Source organism: Anarrhichthys ocellatus, unplaced genomic scaffold (genome assembly GCF_004355925.1).
Source record: "Anarrhichthys ocellatus isolate YVR2014 unplaced genomic scaffold, GSC_Weel_1.0 scaffold3, whole genome shotgun sequence".
NCBI lineage: Eukaryota > Metazoa > Chordata > Actinopteri > Perciformes > Anarhichadidae > Anarrhichthys > Anarrhichthys ocellatus.
Window position 1 is genome coordinate 13,473,195 of NW_022280033.1, and position 17,459 is coordinate 13,490,653.

General features: G+C 44.7%; 4 protein-coding genes across 7 annotated transcripts in view; 1 reads left to right on the forward strand and 3 right to left on the reverse strand.

Annotated features, from left to right (window-relative positions):
- tacc2 (transforming, acidic coiled-coil containing protein 2) overlaps positions 1-4,067 on the reverse strand; it is a 47,566-nt gene extending 43,499 nt beyond the window's left edge. For 2 of the 3 annotated variants that reach the window (XM_031872811.1, XM_031872792.1), the window contains exon 1: positions 3,686-4,067. In XM_031872811.1, the coding sequence (XP_031728671.1) occupies positions 3,686-3,796 (111 nt within the window). In that variant the 5' untranslated portion in view covers positions 3,797-4,067. Of the gene's footprint in view, positions 1-98; positions 168-865; positions 957-3,685 lie in introns of those variants that run through there. The other variant, XM_031872801.1, reaches the window with a different exon arrangement.
- A 1,148-nt stretch (positions 4,068-5,215) lies between these two features.
- Positions 5,216-11,282, reverse strand: nsmce4a (NSE4A component of SMC5/6 complex). Of its 2 annotated transcripts, XM_031878502.1 has the most exons (11): positions 9,239-11,282; positions 8,173-8,420; positions 7,997-8,077; positions 7,626-7,756; positions 6,812-6,963; positions 6,576-6,675; positions 6,142-6,232; positions 5,938-6,032; positions 5,797-5,845; positions 5,606-5,691; positions 5,216-5,502 (listed from the first exon to the last, which is right to left on the reverse strand). In XM_031878502.1, exons 2-11 carry the CDS (start codon positions 8,390-8,392, stop codon positions 5,443-5,445), a joined length of 1,065 nt encoding a protein of 354 aa, XP_031734362.1. In that variant the 5' UTR covers positions 8,393-8,420; positions 9,239-11,282; the 3' UTR covers positions 5,216-5,442. The 2 variants fall into 2 exon arrangements, with proteins under 2 accessions (XP_031734362.1, XP_031734369.1); XM_031878509.1 differs by lacking the exon at positions 9,239-11,282 and having other exon boundaries at positions 8,173-9,228.
- Positions 10,625-12,325, forward strand: LOC116400578 (coiled-coil domain-containing protein 177). Its single transcript, XM_031878491.1, has one exon. It carries the CDS (start codon positions 10,625-10,627, stop codon positions 12,323-12,325), a length of 1,701 nt encoding a protein of 566 aa, XP_031734351.1.
- A 1,639-nt stretch (positions 12,326-13,964) lies between these two features.
- On the reverse strand, positions 13,965-16,615 carry LOC116376780 (zinc transporter ZIP9). Its single transcript, XM_031838260.1, has 7 exons — positions 16,114-16,615; positions 15,829-15,934; positions 15,361-15,546; positions 15,209-15,277; positions 14,801-14,886; positions 14,540-14,674; positions 13,965-14,447 (listed from the first exon to the last, which is right to left on the reverse strand). The coding sequence occupies exons 1-7, from the start codon at positions 16,207-16,209 to the stop codon at positions 14,196-14,198; spliced, it is 930 nt and encodes a 309-aa protein (XP_031694120.1). The 5' UTR covers positions 16,210-16,615; the 3' UTR covers positions 13,965-14,195.
- Between the last annotated feature and the right edge of the window lie 844 nt (positions 16,616-17,459).

Here is a 17,459-nt window from a genome sequence, read left to right on the forward strand (position 1 = left end):
CTCTCTCTCTCTCTCTCTCTCTCTCTCTCTCTCTCTCTCTCTCTCTCACACACACACACACACACACACACACACACACACACACACACATTTTATACCTGTAGAGAGTCATTTTGATTTCCCTGTGGTGGAAACAGAAGAACATTGTCTGGAGCGCCCTCTTCTGGCTGTAATAGGGAGTGAAGAAGATCCAAACCAACATTACAGTATACAGCAGTAATCGCTGAAAACAGATCACTATTGTTTTAAAGGCAAAAGTAGCAATGTTAAGCCTCACTCTGCATTCACATCTAATGAGGTCCAGCACATGGTCTGTAGACTCTGTAGCTCATGAGACATATGATTTAAATAATCCTATTAAGATAATCCTGAATTCCACCGCTGAAGTCCTGTCACGTGTGGAAATTACTGTTTCTCTATTGCTGTCTTTTTTTTAAACTACCAAGTACATAAATACACAAAAAATTGATTCTTAAAACAAGCTAATCCAGCAATAGCACTACATGCACACTAGGGATCATGGATTTCATTATCAGCAAGAAAGCGAGTTTAGACGTATCCAGGTGTGTAGCAGTAGACACAGATGGCATAAACATCTAATATTTATGTTTACCTCTGCTTTACAACAGTTAACTGGAGCAAAGCGTGTTATCTAAATGCTTATTAGACAAGCTTCAATTAAGCATCGGAACGTACACAGCTCCCAGTACGTCCCATGTGTTTTACTGAAGCCAACCGTTAGTAATCATGTGAGCCAGTATTAGTATTGTTAGTATTGTTATTGTTAGAGCCCGAGGCATGTACAGTAGCACGGGGGCAGCAAGTAGCAATCCCAGCCATCCAAAGCCGGCGAGCTCGCCCTTACCAACGCTTCAGTTGTGCTGCTCTCGTTCCCCATGGCTCAGCCAGCTGCAGGGCCACAACTGCCCCGACCGACAGCCTCTCACATCAGCTGGCTGAAAGACACCGGCACAGAAGGACCATCAGAGTACGACTATTCCCAGAGAGACGCAGACTGAACAGGGGATCTGTGGTCCCTCAGTAGTCACAGACTCCTGCTGCACAAGATTAGAGGTCTCTGGTACGAGGTTGAACCAGCAGGGAGGGAGAATGGTGAGTGTGTTGTTTTAGAGATTAGGGACCTGGGATGCAAGACCTCCCTCCCAGACCAAAGTGCAGGCTTTACCTCTGCTGATGTGGGTTTATAATCAGAAACAGCTTCCTCACAGCATCTTGTAATTATAAAAATGATTTCTAGAGATTACTTTAATGGTACATCTACTATGACCAGCAGGCCCCCTCTGGTCTGGATTACCTCAAACAAATGGCATTGCCTCCCAGAATAAAAAACACCTTGACATGCAGTGTGCTGCGACTGAGTGACTGTAGCATACTGACACAGTGACTGAGGCTCAGTAAGGTAATCCTCGTGTGGTAAATAACAGACTGTTCACGAAGTCAACAGGCTATTGAAATCATTCTGGAGCATCTCTAATCTGTAATCACGACATAAACAGTATGTTTTAGAAAGGCTTTGTAAAGATATTTGAATTATTGGAAGAAGAGGACAAAAGTTTTTAGCCGTGGACATATTTTATATCAAATACAGGTAGAATCACTTTCATAACTCCTATCAAATATTCTCTGACAATCATCTTTCTTGTTTATTTCTTTGTTGTATGAATTGCAGCTGAGCAGTAAACACTCGTGCCGACAGAAATGTTGTTTGTGCATTCCTCATATATGACTGCGGGGACTGTACGGTGTATAGTCAGGAAGCACTGACCTGAATATGCAAGACTTTATAAATAGATATCTGCAATGTCCACTGCTGTTAGACTTTATTCCAGTCTTGTGCACAATTTGTCATGCACACTTCATTTCCCCAAAAAATCCCATGGGGAAATTAAATATCTGGATTTCCACCTTACATCTTAATTCTCACCTATTCCGTGGTGTGGCAATTCTTCTCCCTGCTTTCTATTTGTGTGAATGGGGTGTAATTTCAGTCTTCAAGCTGTGGATGTGTGCGCCCTTTAGCTGGCGGCCGTGTTTCAGGGCTTTCTGGCAGCATAGGGGGCACCGGGGCAAATCATGTGATTCGACTGCTGCCTGGTCTCTTCTCACCTCATCTTGGCCTGTCAGTCACTCAACATGAGCCAACGTTTAAGCTCTTGGGTTTGGATGAGCACCGTATGTCTTTGCTTAGACACCTACAGTATGAGGTTACCGTTTCCTGCGCTGTAACTGATCCCTCCACATGGCACAGGAAAACCAGCAGGATCACAACCTGTTCAAAAGTTGGTCAAACTTTGTTCAAAATCCATTATAGTATTTCTCAGATAGCACGCATAATATAATTCAGCAAGGTAAGAGACCGAGGAAAGCAGGTAAACATAGAGTACAGTAGATAAAGTTGTGTTTTAAACCAAGTTCTTCAACCCTGACCAAGGCCACATACATTGAAATCAGCGTACAACATCAAACCAGATGATAACAACAGCGAAACCAAGACACACATTTCAATAAAAGCCTTCGCAATCCCCACTCTTTACCTCGTGCTGCTCTATTTTCATATATTGTTGACCACTACAAACCAAACAAATAATTCAAAAATGTGTACCATTGCTGCAACTCATCAACTACTCACCACTGCAAACAAGAGACTCTTCCACACACCGTGTGAAGCTTTTGACAAACCCAAATCCACTCTGTGTTTACTGTCCAACTCAAGGCCAATGTTTGTTTCTGTCCTCTCCACTGAGGAGACCCGGTCTGTTGCTATTTTTGTATTGCACGCTGAGTGGGAGGAGAGGACGGAGGGTGGACACAGGACAGGGACAGAAGAGGGGACAGGACTGAGGGGAGGAGACCGAACTGGAGCTGGGGAAGCCATGTCTGCTAGTGTGTGTTTGTGTGTGGGGGGGGGGGGAGACATCACCTGCTCTGACAAGCTCAGGAGGCCTGGCAGTCAGCTGGAGGGGACGCTAGTTCTAAAGGCAACACTGTGACCAAACAGGCCTGCTATGGACAGAAGGAGGTGGTGATGCTGTTTCAGTGCCTCTCGTCTGTCCATTTGGCAGAGACTGCCATGTATGACTGACAAGAGTTAAAACGCTACTGCAAACCTGCTCCAACAAGATGACCAATGGCAAGAATAGCAAAGCAACCATGCAAACAGGAGCCAAATTGACATATCTGAACACCAGAGGGTTTGGAATATATTTAGGATCCTGTCTTATCTGCCTTCATCACAGGCCATCTTCAGCTGAGTGCCCAGTCTGGGACACAGCAGGCACAATATCATCCCTATAAATAGCACTGGTTTGATCAGCTCTGTTTCTAACGAGCTTACTTCAAACACACTTGCTCCGTTTCAGATTTCTCCTATCTCAACTGTCATCCAGTCTTTTGCCTGAATAAATCCAACACATGCACGCTATCCATTCGCTTGTCAACCTGCCTCCCATCTTCCTCCACAACTGTCAGCATCACCCTCTCACTGTTTATACTCAGCTCCTCCCTTCCTTGCCGTCTCCGCAGCTCCTTTTCCTTGCTGACGTCACCCCTCCTCCACCACTTGAGTCTCTCTCTCTGCCTCTGCCTGAGTAAAGACTCAGCTGTTGACCAGAAAAAGGGCATTGACTCTTCACTGCAGAGCGCCTCTGCTCATCCTTCCGTTTACCTGTCTTCGTGAGATTCCGATGCAGCTCCCCATCTTGTATTCCATGTCCTCCTCTGGTGAAGTGACTCTGGCACTACATGGCTTGCAGAGCACTTTCCTGCAGAACTGCATCGTTATCAGTCAAGACTGAGCATCGCCAGGAAAGGCAGATCTCTGCTGGAGCTGCTGAGTGAGCGTGTGCACGCTCCTGTGTCTGTATGAGTGTGTGCCTCAGTGACTAATAAGTGCTCGGCACTGCATAGCCCGTGGTGCGCCTGTGACATATATTTTCAAGCCATTGTTATATAAAATCTACATTACATAAGGAACTCAGTAAAACGAGCATGAAAAAAAGGGAGCTTCTCTTTCCAGCCTCATATGCTGCTTAGCCTCACATCACTGCACGGGTGTGACTGAAGCACCGCTTTGGAGGGAAAGAAATGCTCAGAGAGGCAGAGAGGAAGAGATGGGGAGGCAGCATAAAGGGCGTCTGTCCCTTTAATAGAGCCAGGAGATGGTGGTATATCATCATGAGAAGGCGCGATGATATCAATGTGTTCATCCAACTAAATCAAGTTAACTCTAACAAAACAGAGCAGGGGGGATTCTTTTCTTTTGCTTATCCACACTACCTACCTTTACATATTTGTACAATCAACAGAAACATGGATCCTGACAATGCCTGATCCCAAGATAGCAACCATCTACGGTGGTGTCTTTCTTGGAAACGAAAAATTACACAATTAAGGGAGGAACAGGATTAAAGGTCTTCATTTTTGGGGACTTTCAAATTGTTTAAAAAATGATGAAAATGCTGGCAAATGATCTGCACATCAGCACTGCACTATACGCAAATAGAAAGCCTACACCTGGACAGAATAAGTTGATTGAAAAGCAGCATATACGGTAGCTAGGAAACATCGTCCCAACCGGGCCAGAGCTAGTTTATATTCATTCATTCTCAAATCAAATCAAAGTCAGGCAGTGGTTCCCTGACCTTTAGGCTTGTGGACTCTTAAAGTGAAGCAATCTCTCCATGTGACCCATTGTAACCAGTTGCATATCTAGGTCATGGACTTTATGTGAATGAAGTCATTCTCCCTTATGTGCATTATAATCTGAGTTTCTCTGTGCTTTGTTTACAAAGCCAGGCCGCCTGGGTGTTGCGTTTTAGTGCATGTGAGCGTGCCCCACTGGTTAGCTCATGGCGCGCGCTGCACTGCAATGATGAGGCATTAACAGCTGACAACACCTTCCCGACCGAAGGCGTCGATGCGGAAGCGTAGCACCCACCCTCCGGTTCCCCTCCAGCTAAACACTGTTGGCTCTGTCAGCACTGTTGGCTGCGAGCCGCCGGCTCAGTCGTATGTTCAGCCGTGTGTCGGCAATAGATGTGCTCTGAATTTCATATTGAGCTCCTTTAATGCATGAGGTTGACCAGTTAACCCAGCTTTTACCAACCCAAATATCATTCAAACAGAATATAGCATTCATTCACATTCCATAAATAAATGAAAACAGCACCAATACCAAAATTCTCTTATTTCTGTTTTTATTATTCAAACTTCTAAAAACAGTAAAAAGTAGAAATTAAAACAAAATGTGCAACATATCATAGTGCAACTATGATATGTGTTTATAAGAGTGACCTTTACTGAAATTTGGCCTTTGAAAATTTAGAACAATTTGTCTGAATTATTTAGACATTTTAAAAAAGCATTAACACACCTAAAAACAACGTTCGGTTTCAGCTGACGAAAAGTGGCGGGGTCCATCACTCAGTCTGTGTTTGGAAGAGGAATCATTGTGTCCGTGATGTCAAAGGCATCTATAAGCTCCTGGGGGGGGGGGGGAACATTTGGAACATTAAAATCATGATCAAAGATTTTTTTATAAATGTGGGTCTTGTATCGTTGCTCGATTAAGTCTTAACTTGCTAACCTTCCACATTTTGGGACTGATAGAGACAATGCATTGTTTACGGCTGAATGATCCTCCAGCTTCCACCTCTCCCTCCTCCACAGGTGCTGAGACACAAAAACACACAACAGCGGTAAAGTAATTGGCCGAAAAACATTTTCTCTGTTTATTCCCTGGTCCGAATTATACAACAAAATGTTACATCTTCTCACCTATACAAGGCAATTTGGCGTTATCCATGTACATCCGTGCCAACCCATCCTGAAACACACACACAACGTTGCCACACCTGTTAACAGTCACTAGAGGGCAGAAAAGCTCAATTTAAACAAACATAAGTAAAGGCAGCTCACCCTGACAAGAAAGGACGTGTGAAAAATGTTCTCCACTGTCCGGGAAAATGATTTGGGGTCGATCACAAATTCGTAGTAAGATATTGGCGACGTAGCTGCGATAGAAACAGAGATACATGAGCACATAATAATAATAATAATAATAATAATAATAACACAACAATGATGAAATGTTAATGTCCATGAGCTCGGCTTTCAACTCACGATCATCTTGGAAATAACTTTTGAGGTATCCCAGGATCCTCTCCACCTCTTTCTCGGTTGCTTCTTGGTGAGAGCCTTCCATTCTCTTCAGCTGACAGACAACAGTAACATAATGCAGTAAGCATCGGGAACATGAAAACCCTCTCAGACAAGATGCCTTTTGAAAGATTATTGGCCGAATTTGTCACTTTCGTTGGTTGATGAAAGGCTGCTACATTCAAGGGTATCTTAGATTTCTTATTATGAAACAGAGCTGAGTTTGAACCTGTGGTAAAAACCTCTACAAACACACCGCCGACCGGATTACTGGACGACCCTCTCTACCCAGTGAGCCACGGTCGCCCGTAGATAAAGAACTACATTTAGTGCAATAAATGATTGCATTTTTTTTGTTTTGTTTTCAAGTGCAGCAACGTTGGTGTACGTGCAGCTACCTGAGTAGGCATTATCCTCTTGGCTTCCTTGCTGGGGGCCTTCCTTTGCCGTTCTATCCTTTGCTTCGGAGGAGGCGGCTCTGCATGGAACGAACCCATCCTGATGAAACGAGTCCCACGGGAATGAAAATGTCAGAGACAGAAAATAGTGTAGAAGGACAGTAATTAACCAGGTAAAATGCAATAATAGCCTATAAATAAAAACAACTATAATAAACCTGTTTAAAGGCACTTACATGTAGTGGAAGGCGGGTGCTGCCCGGACACAGCACTCTGCTCTCCTGGCCACTCTGTGCCAAGCGTCCTGGGGCAGGTAGCCGTCAGCTGCCCCTCCGTTCTGCTGCTCGTCCTCCCCGTCTTCTAGTCGGTTGAGACCCATGAAGGACAGCTGTCCGAGAAGAAGAGAGATCTCCACATGACCACTGCTACTTGGTGCTCACATTGAAAAACGATTCCGATTTTCTACATCGCTTATAGTTACAAGTTAATCGTGTTGCTTAATAAGTCGTATTTTCTTCAACGTTTTTTCTCCTTTCTTTTGCCAAGTCTCCCTCTGTGTTGTACAATAACGCAGTGTGTTAAAGTTAAAGCCTGTCAGAGTCCCAAATGCACATGTTTAAGTGAGACTTTTCTATAGCAGCAAGTGTCCCTGGTTAGAGTTGAGAGGTACAGAACACTGACTTCAGTACATGTAGTTATAACAATAAAGCTAGAATGATATCTTTCTGTGGTCTTAAAGGTGCATTCAATAGAGGTCACACTGTTCTATATATTTATTTGACTGCTCCTCATTGACGTATAGGACTAATTCAGGGGAAAAATCTGTCTCCCCAAATTTAAACGAAACAATGATGGCAAGCATGTTCAGTTTTTCAACCAAAGGACGAGACTTATTGAAACTGAAGTATGAAATACTGTACAGAATGAACGCTAGCCGGGTCGATTTATCGATCTAGCTCTACTTACTGGTATACCTTAGTGGTGCAAGGAACCAACCAATATCTTGTGTATGTATGCGCTTATAATAGCATAAACAATAAAGTCACTCACAAGATGCTCGGCAAAAGCAGTGGGATCAAAAGCAGTGCCCTCGGCGAACAGTTGGCTGGCTTTCTCCTTTCCCAGATCTGTGGCCACAACAAGGAGCTGGGCATCCAGAGCTGCTTCTCTCGCCTGCCGGACTGCCAGGGAACACAGGGAGAGCACACTGAGCACAATGTAGGGCTGCGTGTTGACGATGACTCCTGAGTCAGGTATGAATTGTTTCTCTGGACTTTGAATTCCTCATTTACATATACTGTAGTGTTACATTTGCAAACAGGCAACTTAAGAGTTCGCCAATTAACCAAACCTGAATGTGTTTGGACTGTGGGATGAGACATTGAGAAAATCAACATTTCTGTGGTTTCAATCACACCTACCATCTTTAAATAGTTTGTTAGCCTCTTCGAGGACTTCTGTGAGCTTGTTGTTGGAGGGTCTCAGCATATCTTCCCTGTTCTCTGGAGGGAAACACACAGGAAGGAAATGCATCAAAGACGTCTCAACAAATAAAGTTAAACAACATGAACGTCCTCTGCCGGTCAGTCTTACTTACGTTGCACTGAGTTGATGAGGTCTCTGTACTTGCTCCGTATCTCTCTCCTGAGTCCCGGGTCATTGTCCTCGTCTTGCATGTCAGCTGTGCCTAAATCACAGTCACCATCGTCCCCGTCACTTTGCTGTTGTTGTTGTTGTTGTTGTTCTCCTTTCCTTCGGCCAGCAGAGCCATTCTGCCGCGTAGCTTCCTCATCACCACCTGCTTTGGCCCTCTTCATCTTTGACGTTCGTCGGTTAGTGGACGAGCTGTGTGTTGTGAGAGGGAAACACGCTGACGTAAAACACAACAGGACCAGTATCACTCTAAACAAAGTATGTCTGTGTTTGTAATAGTTTAGTTAACTTCCTTCTGGCCAAACAGTTAGAAGAATAGAGTATGAAGACAATCGGATTCAAGTTGTTATTTTGCGACAGCCAACATAACCGGTTTCCGTAAAGTTTAGCCAAAGACGTCAGGAAAGCCAAGATAACAATCCGCTACTCTATCCCGTCAACGAGGAGGCTAGGCCAAGTGTTATAGCTTATTTTATACAGTCTTTGTGTTACATTAAATACAAGTCGTCGATGTGGTTGATATCATGCACCGATGTCGTACTGCATACCGTTAAGTGCTAAATGGAAACTATAACCATAGTAACGTTAGCTGTTAACTAACTAGCGTTACTTACAAACAGCGTTTCATTGTATCTCAACAAGTCACACCATTGGTGTAACTGCAAATAGGTAAATGTATGGTTACCAAACGAAAGCGAAAATATATTTAAAAACACAAATCATGTTCGGCTATCAGCAAAACCAGAAGCGACAAACGTAAACACGGAAGTACTACACAGACTGTCATCTCGTTTTAGTTATTTCAGTGCACCTTTGGTTTTAGCAAACGTTAGCTAATGTTAGCTAGCACAATCAGTTGTGTTAACAACGTAGCTGCACGTTAACGTGAATATATTTATCGCTTCTGCTCTAGCAAAGGTCACACTAAAAGTAAACCCATTGCATGCTTTAGTTATTGTTAAACTAGTTGGATATATCCATTTTTCTGACGATAACTTGAACATATGTACCTGTGTGGCAGCAGAAGGCGTTCGTGGAGCGTTTCAGCAGTCTAGACGATGACGAAGTTAGTTTCGTATTGGTACTTCAGTATCTGAGAACGGAAACTGAAATTAAAACTTGTAATCAAATGAAAAATTATATTTTAATAATAATAATAATAATAGTAGTAATAATGCAAAATAATAAAAAAAATAAGCTACTTCCTCCCAACAAAAACATGGAACAAAGGAAATGCATACATCAATTGGAATTCATAAAATGTATTCAAACCTTCAATTTCAAATCAAATTAAAAGGAATAAATAATATGACCGTTGGTGAACATTCTCATTATATTGCCACGTTTCAAGATTAGCATTTAAAGCAATTATCAAGCACTAGGGCTACTTTTAGAAATCAATTTGTAATATTGCCTTTTTTATTTTTACAAACAAGATCCACAATTGACAGGTTTTTATTTATTTTTTGCCAACCTTGTTGAGGTTTCAAATAAAATGCTCTCCCTCTAAATTTCAGATTAACGAACGCTTGACGAATATGGACCTAACTTCAGTAATCGTAAACAACACCCGCCTCTGCTCGGTGGTAAAACAACGAGATGCTCATCCGGGTCACTCACCGGCAGGTGGCGCGCTAATAATTCAAGAGTCTTCGGCTGTTAGCGGATTTATCTTTATGGTTTCAAGTTTACAGTGCTTAGTGTTGTTTTTTTTACATTTCAATTTGTTATATATTTAAAACAAATACGTTAAAACATGTTTACTTAAAAGTAGGCCTACAACGTTTCACATATATTTATTTGATCATTTTAGCTTGAAATAATAATTGCATATAAATTACGTTGTAGTTAAAAACATTAGCCTAATAAAAGTTGCAAAACTGTTCTCTTTTAATGGGGTCTTTTATGATTGAACGTCACTGTGGCTTTTGTTTTAGGCTTCCCGTTATTTGCCATTGTATTGCCCTGTTCGCCTATCCGGGAGGCTATATCATACTATTATTTTAATAGTACGCTACATGCTGGTGTTTTAAGTGGTAAAGTATAATGTATTAATCCTACTTAAATGTTAAATCATTGCAAGTCAAAGGCTTTTTGGCTGCCCGCAAAAACAAGGACAACCATTTCCCTGATCTCCAATATGCTATGATTTAATAAAGCCGTCTTTAAATAGTAAATAGTGAGAGTAAAACTGTCAACCCTCGATCTCTCCCTCTGCTACAGCTGAGGTCGGAGACAGTGAGATACAAATAAGCTCAGCTCGTCTGCAGCTAATCCCTCCATGACCTCTCCGTGCTGGAAAGCAGAAAGAATGCACTTTGTGGATGAGCACGCGGGACCAGAAGCAATGTTTTAACACTCGAAAACTGGCATCGAGGTAATTTCGTTGCTTTGTAATGGGGGAGCTGAGGTCCACGTCTCCCGGGCCTCGTTTAGACCTGAACAACTTTGACTCGGCCGCAGCGGAGAGGAGTCGGCACATCTTAACGAGTCCCCGCTCGCTGGAGTCCTGCACGCGACTCGGTATCAAACCCGTGGAACTCCTGATCAAGTCGCTGAATGACTTCATTGCTGAGCAGCATGGCGTGCCCTTTCAGGCGATGAGAGTCATGCACGAATCGTACGAAAGGGAGAGACTGAAGCTTTTACAAATGTGCCGAGAGGAGAGGCGGAGGATTATCCGGGCGGCGGGCGACAGGTGGCCATCAGGCAGTAACAGAGTGTCAGACTCGGAAGTGGCGCCTGGCACCAAACTGAAGGGCCACAAAGGGGACAGAGAGACAGCGGGGTCCATCCCGTATGCGGAGCTGTGCTTTAAGGGGAAACCTGCCAGCAGGTCCTCTTGTTCTAACAGAGACAGGAGCACGGTCTGCAGCTTCAGTCTGGGAGACCTCAGACACACCCCAGCCACCGAGATGAAACTGGACAGGCTCACCCGGGACATTCAAAAGAAGATGTGCGTCACAGTATCAGAGAGAGACCGCAAGATAGCGGCTCTCATGCTGGTGAAGTACCAGGAGGAACAGACCTGCCTGCAGCTCTGTCAGCAGGAGGAACAGGAGCGACAGGAGGCCCGCAGGCACGAGGAGGCCCTGCGGGCCGAGGCGGACAAACAGAGGAGGAGGAAACTGAGGCAGAGTATGCGACGCTGGCACGAGGAGCTGGAGGCCCGCAGGGGGCTGAGGGAGCGTCGGGAGGAAGAGAAAGCGGGACAGCTGGAGCAGGAGGTGCTGCTGCAAGAAGACCGCTGGAGGAGGCTGAGAGAGGAGGTGGAGGGCCAATGCAGAGAAAAGATCGAGGCTGCACGGAGAGAGGCGGGTGGCCGGAAACGCTACCAGGAGAAGCTACTGAGGGAAAGGGAGGAGGTGGAGAAAAGGGAGCGAGAGAGGGAGCGACAGGTGGCGGCGGAGAAGGAGCAGAGGGCCAGGAGGAGCAAAGTGTCGCGGGAAAGGGAGGAGAGGAGGAGGCTGCAGGAGTTAAATCGTAGGGAGCTGCTACGTCACGTCCTGCTGAAACAGCAGGTAGAGCAACAGGCGGTGGAAGAGGAGGCACAGGTGAGGAGCGCACTCGAGGAGAAGCTGCGACACTCGCGCGAGAAACGCGCCCAGGCCCTGGAGGCGCGGCTGAGGGAGTTGCAGGAGCGGGCGGCCCGGGAGGAGGAGCAGGTTCGGAGAGCGCAGCAGAGGGCCGAGCTGCAGAGCCACCAGCAGCTCGCACAAAAACGGATCCTGGTCCAGCTGAGCCAGCGCCGCACGGAGAGAGCCGCCCTGCACGCATCGGCCCAGCAGAGGAGCAGAGGTCAGGAGGCGCGCCGGCACAACACGCGCAGGCAGCTGTGCCACCAGAGGCTGAGGGAGAAGATGCAGAGGGAGGAGGAGGCCGCGAGGAGGGCCCGGGAGAGCTGCATCTTCATGAAGGACTGGAGGAGGGAGAGACTGCGGAGACAGCGGGAGCAGATACAGGAGGAGGCGCACCGGCTGGCTCGGGCCTCCTTTCACATGAGGGACAGAGTGAGACAGCAGACGCACAGGCGAACCTTTGACCAGATGGCTCTGGAGGCTCAGCTGACTGCCCCCATGAGCCGCATGAAGCTATGAAAGGAATGATCAACTCCCATCCTGACGTCTGCAGCAGGCAGTGCCATACAGTGTTATAACAGTGTGCTGCTGAATGATGAACGTTGCTGCACGGGGGCCCCGGAAAATGCAATTATTGTGTCAGAGCTGTGATTTTAGTGGTGTAATGACTCACAAAGCCACAGTTTCACTTTCTTATGATGCAGAGTGAGAGATTGTGTCATATATTTTCAATTTCATAAGTTGATGACATTTATATTTATAACAAGTTGAGAATGAAACAGTGGAGTTCTGTCTGACTTTGTGGTGACCTCCCATCAGGATACTGAACACTGAAGCAGTGCTTTATAGCAGTTATTTTTATTGCGAACGCATGAAATTAAGCGATGTCTTGTTGTCAGGCTGCATTATGTAAATGAGCTGTGAACAATTCAACCAGACTGCTTTAAACTTTTTGACATAACAAAATATTCTATTAAAACCTCAAACGTCTGATAGAATAAACTTCATTTCGCTTTGTAGAAATGTTTTTTTCTCTCTCCTTTGTATCCTGTGAATCATCTTGTAACCCTTGTGAGTTATCTTTGGATCTCCTGCCATATTTATTTTTCCAGGATGGAGCAGAAATTACCACAGAATTAAGGGTTAACTTGTAGCCTGCTTGAAGGCTGACATCTGTGTTTTGAATGTGATACGAGCAGCCATTAGCAGCCAGCGGAGTGCAGATAACAGTTAGGGAAAACTTTAGGGAGGTTCAATAGGAGATAAGCTACAGCGCTCTGAATGAGGCCAGACTCTGCTTAGTGTTAAGCACCATTGTGTTATTTCTGCTCCTCTGACTTTATGCAGTGTCTCACCATAACCTCATGTCTCACTAGAAGCACTTTCAAAAACACTTTCTTTGTTCAAAGTAGGGCAGATTAAGCAAAGCGTTGAATTACAAGATTCAAGCATAAACAGTAGTTCATGGACTCAAGTTGAATGACGTTTGTCAGTGTAGAATAGAAACAGCTGTGACTGCTCCGGCACCTGATTTCAAATGTCACTTCTGCTCTGGACCATAAGAAATGGAGTATTTATAACTTTGTTATAAATGTTTTATTTCATCTTAATGAATAAATCATACTTTTAAAGTGTAAAAGGCCTTTTGTTTTCATATCCGTATTTAACCCTGGTTAACAGTTTCCCACTGCAACAAAAAAAACAAAAAGAGCGAGACACTAAGCAGTCGAATAAGCCAACATAACATGAGCAGGCATGTTTTTAAGAAGAGATGACCCGGATTCTTATGAAATGGACATAAATTCAGTTGGAAGTACCTACTTGATGTACAACACCTGTCAGCCACCGGTTTCTCTGAGGCATGGATTATTTAACAGATTTAAAGAGCCGCTGGGCTTCCTACGTATTGTTGCAGCCCACATCCCAGAGGCTTTGGCAGTTGTACTGATAATTCAATTGCACAGTTGCTTGGTCACTTGTACCACTGCACATTGATAGACTTAAAACCGGGCTCTATTCAACAAAGTAGATCTCTTCCAGATTATTTGGTTGTTCCAAATGTATCAAGTCACTGGGATTTCAGCACTGAACGTGCCGTGTCCTTAGATTGACACGATGAAAGGGCCACGAGAAGGCTTACTAAATTCAAACTTGGCAACAAATGATACCCTTTTATTGACATTCAGGGAAACTCATTCTACCATGGACAATGCATTAGCTATCAGATTCCTTACACCCACTTTGATACTCAAACAATAGCTGGACTTTAAGACAAGTTTCACTGAAACAGAAACACAGTTTAAAAAGGTAAACTCGAGGAGTTTTCCTTTCAGCTGTAGCGGCACTGTGCCCTTTGCGCTTCACTTAATAGCCCATAGACATTTTCTTCTCAGTCGTCATGCAGCCCGAGAGCCAGCACCATCGGGAGCCCGACCCCGAGGACCAGGGTGAGGCTCTCCAGGAGCCCCAGGTGCTGCTGATGGCGGCCCTCGGCTCCGGTGTGCCGCTGGAGGTCAGTGGGCGGTTGTCCCGTCTTGACCTCGGGGAGAACATGCACCGTGGCCACGTAGAGGAAAGTCCCAGCTGAGAAGAGCATTCCCACACCTGTCGCACTGAGCTGGCTCTGAGATGAACTGCCAGACTGTGGACACAAACCCATCCAATCAAACAATGCAGAAGCACCAACTGAAACTCTGTAATAAGAGACAATACGGCTGATGTGTTCTTTCTTACTGCATGTAATATGAAGTATGTCGTGATGGCAAGTATCGGTGCTGCTGCCGAAAAGGCCAGTAAATGTCCCTGAATGTACTTCTTTTCGAGGCCTGTGTGCATCAGAAAGGAGACCAAACCAAAAGCTGCAGGCGCCTACAGGAGATAAGACATATCAGGTCTTATTGTCATTTCTGTTACATGTTGTCTGGTGATACTTTATATACTGTATACAGTATATACACATATACGTCACTGCAAAGTTCTGTCAGGGAGGCTCACCTTGTGTAGGATCACAGCTAAAAACACTATAACCTGCACTGTCACTTGACCCGTGGCCACAGCTGCACCCACAGCAAATCCGTCGGCTACACACAAACAAAACAAAACAATCGTATTAATGGGCTCAACAATCTGGACAAACATTACATCAAACCGATGGAGGAGTCTGGTTTGATATATCCTTCTTTGCGCCCAATCTGAGCTGAGCTGAAGCCTCCAGGCTGTGCTACAGAAAAAGTAGTTAATTTATAACATTGAAGAGTCAAACAGTGAAGGAATCACATGCTGAGTCACATGAGGAAACGAACAACTCCAGCGCTTTGTGGCCTAGGAATTCCTGGAAAGATCTTGTGTACTTTGGACAAACACACGTCAGTAGAAACAGTAGAGTAAACACTCTATAAGTACCTGCACCATGAATAACCAGCCCCAAAGTGGCTGTGATGCCGACAGTGTTGGGCAAACGAGCCGTTCGGTCTGAAACGAGACATTGCACATGTTGTGGAGATAAATACAGAGATATGTTGTTGACACTCAGCAAAATGAAAATGCCAACTTGCCACGAATGGAGAGGTAACTTGCGATCTGATCCACTACAAACATGAAGGTGAACCCGAAAGTTAGAGCCACCCCAATGAGGAACCGAGGCGGAGGGCCTTTCTCTGTGGAGGTTACAATTTTATTTTTCTCACTGCCATTCAGACCGGACTGCGCATCAGAGGAGGAGGAGGAGGATGAGGATGATGCTGCAGAGAGAAGATGAAAGACGGGAAAAAGCTTTTGATTAAATCAACATAAAAGACAACAAGGCCGAGCAGCATGTGGACCGCTAAAAGCCCGCTTTCATCCCTGTGTGCTTCATCGCTCATCTCAATGGGTTAGAAACAAGAGGCGGCGGGTGAGGATGAGGAGGCTTATGTGTGATGAGTTGGCAAGACAACCAAGGGGAAAAAAGGGGGTTGGAAGGGGTGCGTCCAAATAAATCCAGGACGGTAAGGTTGTGTTTCATGTTTGTCCGCCGAGCTCACCTCTCCATGACTCCTCCAGTAAGCCCACTCCCTCGGGGATGGTGATGGCCAGCGCTGTCCCACACAAGAGTCCTGCCCCGAGGATGGAGACAAACTGCAGGCTTTTCTGTGGATTGACACATGATTTCAGCTGATCTGTGGGACTGACACAGCAAGCTGGAGCGATTTTTTTCAGACGCCAAAAAGCAATGTTGCTCATTCATGAGAACATAAAACATTATCTATTAAAAAAAAAGAAAAGAAAAAAAAGTAAAACAAAATAAAGATAATAAAAGAAACACTTACCTCAGAAAGTCTGAACAACAGTGGGATGAATCCGAGTGCTAAACAGCCCACAAACATCGCAACCGATATTAAAGTGATAGTTAACCCTCCGTCCATGACGGCGGATTCTTCTTCTCACAAGTGGTGACTTAGTTTGACAATCAGTGCTACATTTTGGCATCAGACTGTGCTGGAAGCTGGTCGTCTGCTCTCATGGTGTCGCCGGGATTCCGCTTGTTGAAACGCAACAGACGTGTAGTGCCATTCTGCCTTTCCACGTCGCACGTCGGTCTCCCTCTGCAGCACAGCAGCTCGTCCCTCTGAAGCAGCACCCAGTGTCGGACACGGAGAACTGCACCTCCCGCCCACATCAACCTCTGGTCCTCCAATCATCTACCTCCATTCTTTTAACGCAAACAAAATGTGGCCTTTAATTAAGCACAGAAAGGTGTCTGTTTTTGGATTAGATGTATCGCGCATGCAAATACATTGAGTGTTTCCCAACCGCGGGGTCGGGGACCCCCAAAAGAGGTCGCAAGGTAAATCTGAGGGGTCGCGACATGATGAACATGACAAGAACTAGAAAAACTGATTTTTGCCTTTACTTTTCTACTGAATTATTATATTTACCTCTTCGAGCCTCTAAAGCTAAAATTGAGAAAACGTATAATTAAAGGCATATCAACCAAACCAATGTGATTCATATCACATGTCATTTAGTACGTTTTGGGTATTGAGTGTGTTCACACTGGAAAGTGGCCAAAAAGACCAGACAGCATGCATAATAAATATGGTGGATTTTGAGTGTGCCGTTTATAAAACACTTTTGACCCACAAAGCAAAAAACAAATATATGGAAGCCCTTCCCCCACTGTGAGGAAAAAATAAAGATCCTGTAAGTCATTATAATGACTTCATTATAATGAGATGCTATCTGAAAACTTCGACTTCGCAGCAATTTTGAGATAGTAAGTCATAATGACTTACAGGATCTGTATTTTTTCCTCACAGTGGGGGAAGGGCTTCCATACAAAGAAAATGGAAGAGTTGCTCACAGCTGGAAGAAACTGCATAGTGACCATAGACTGTACGGTGGTGGCAATTCAGGCTTTTGTAAGGTTCACTTGGCAGTGACACGTGGAAGTCAAAGTATGGTGTCGATCAAATGTTGACATTGCATACATGCATTGGATCATTTTCTGTTAAATACGTGGTTTGTTTTGCACAACACCAACAGTATATGCTGTATTAGTATAGAGATTTGAACACAGCTAATGTTTAGTAGTCACGAGACCAAGTAAGTCTATAGCAGCAAAACACCGAGTGCGTTGAATTAAATGTTCTATTGTTTAATTATTTTACTTTTT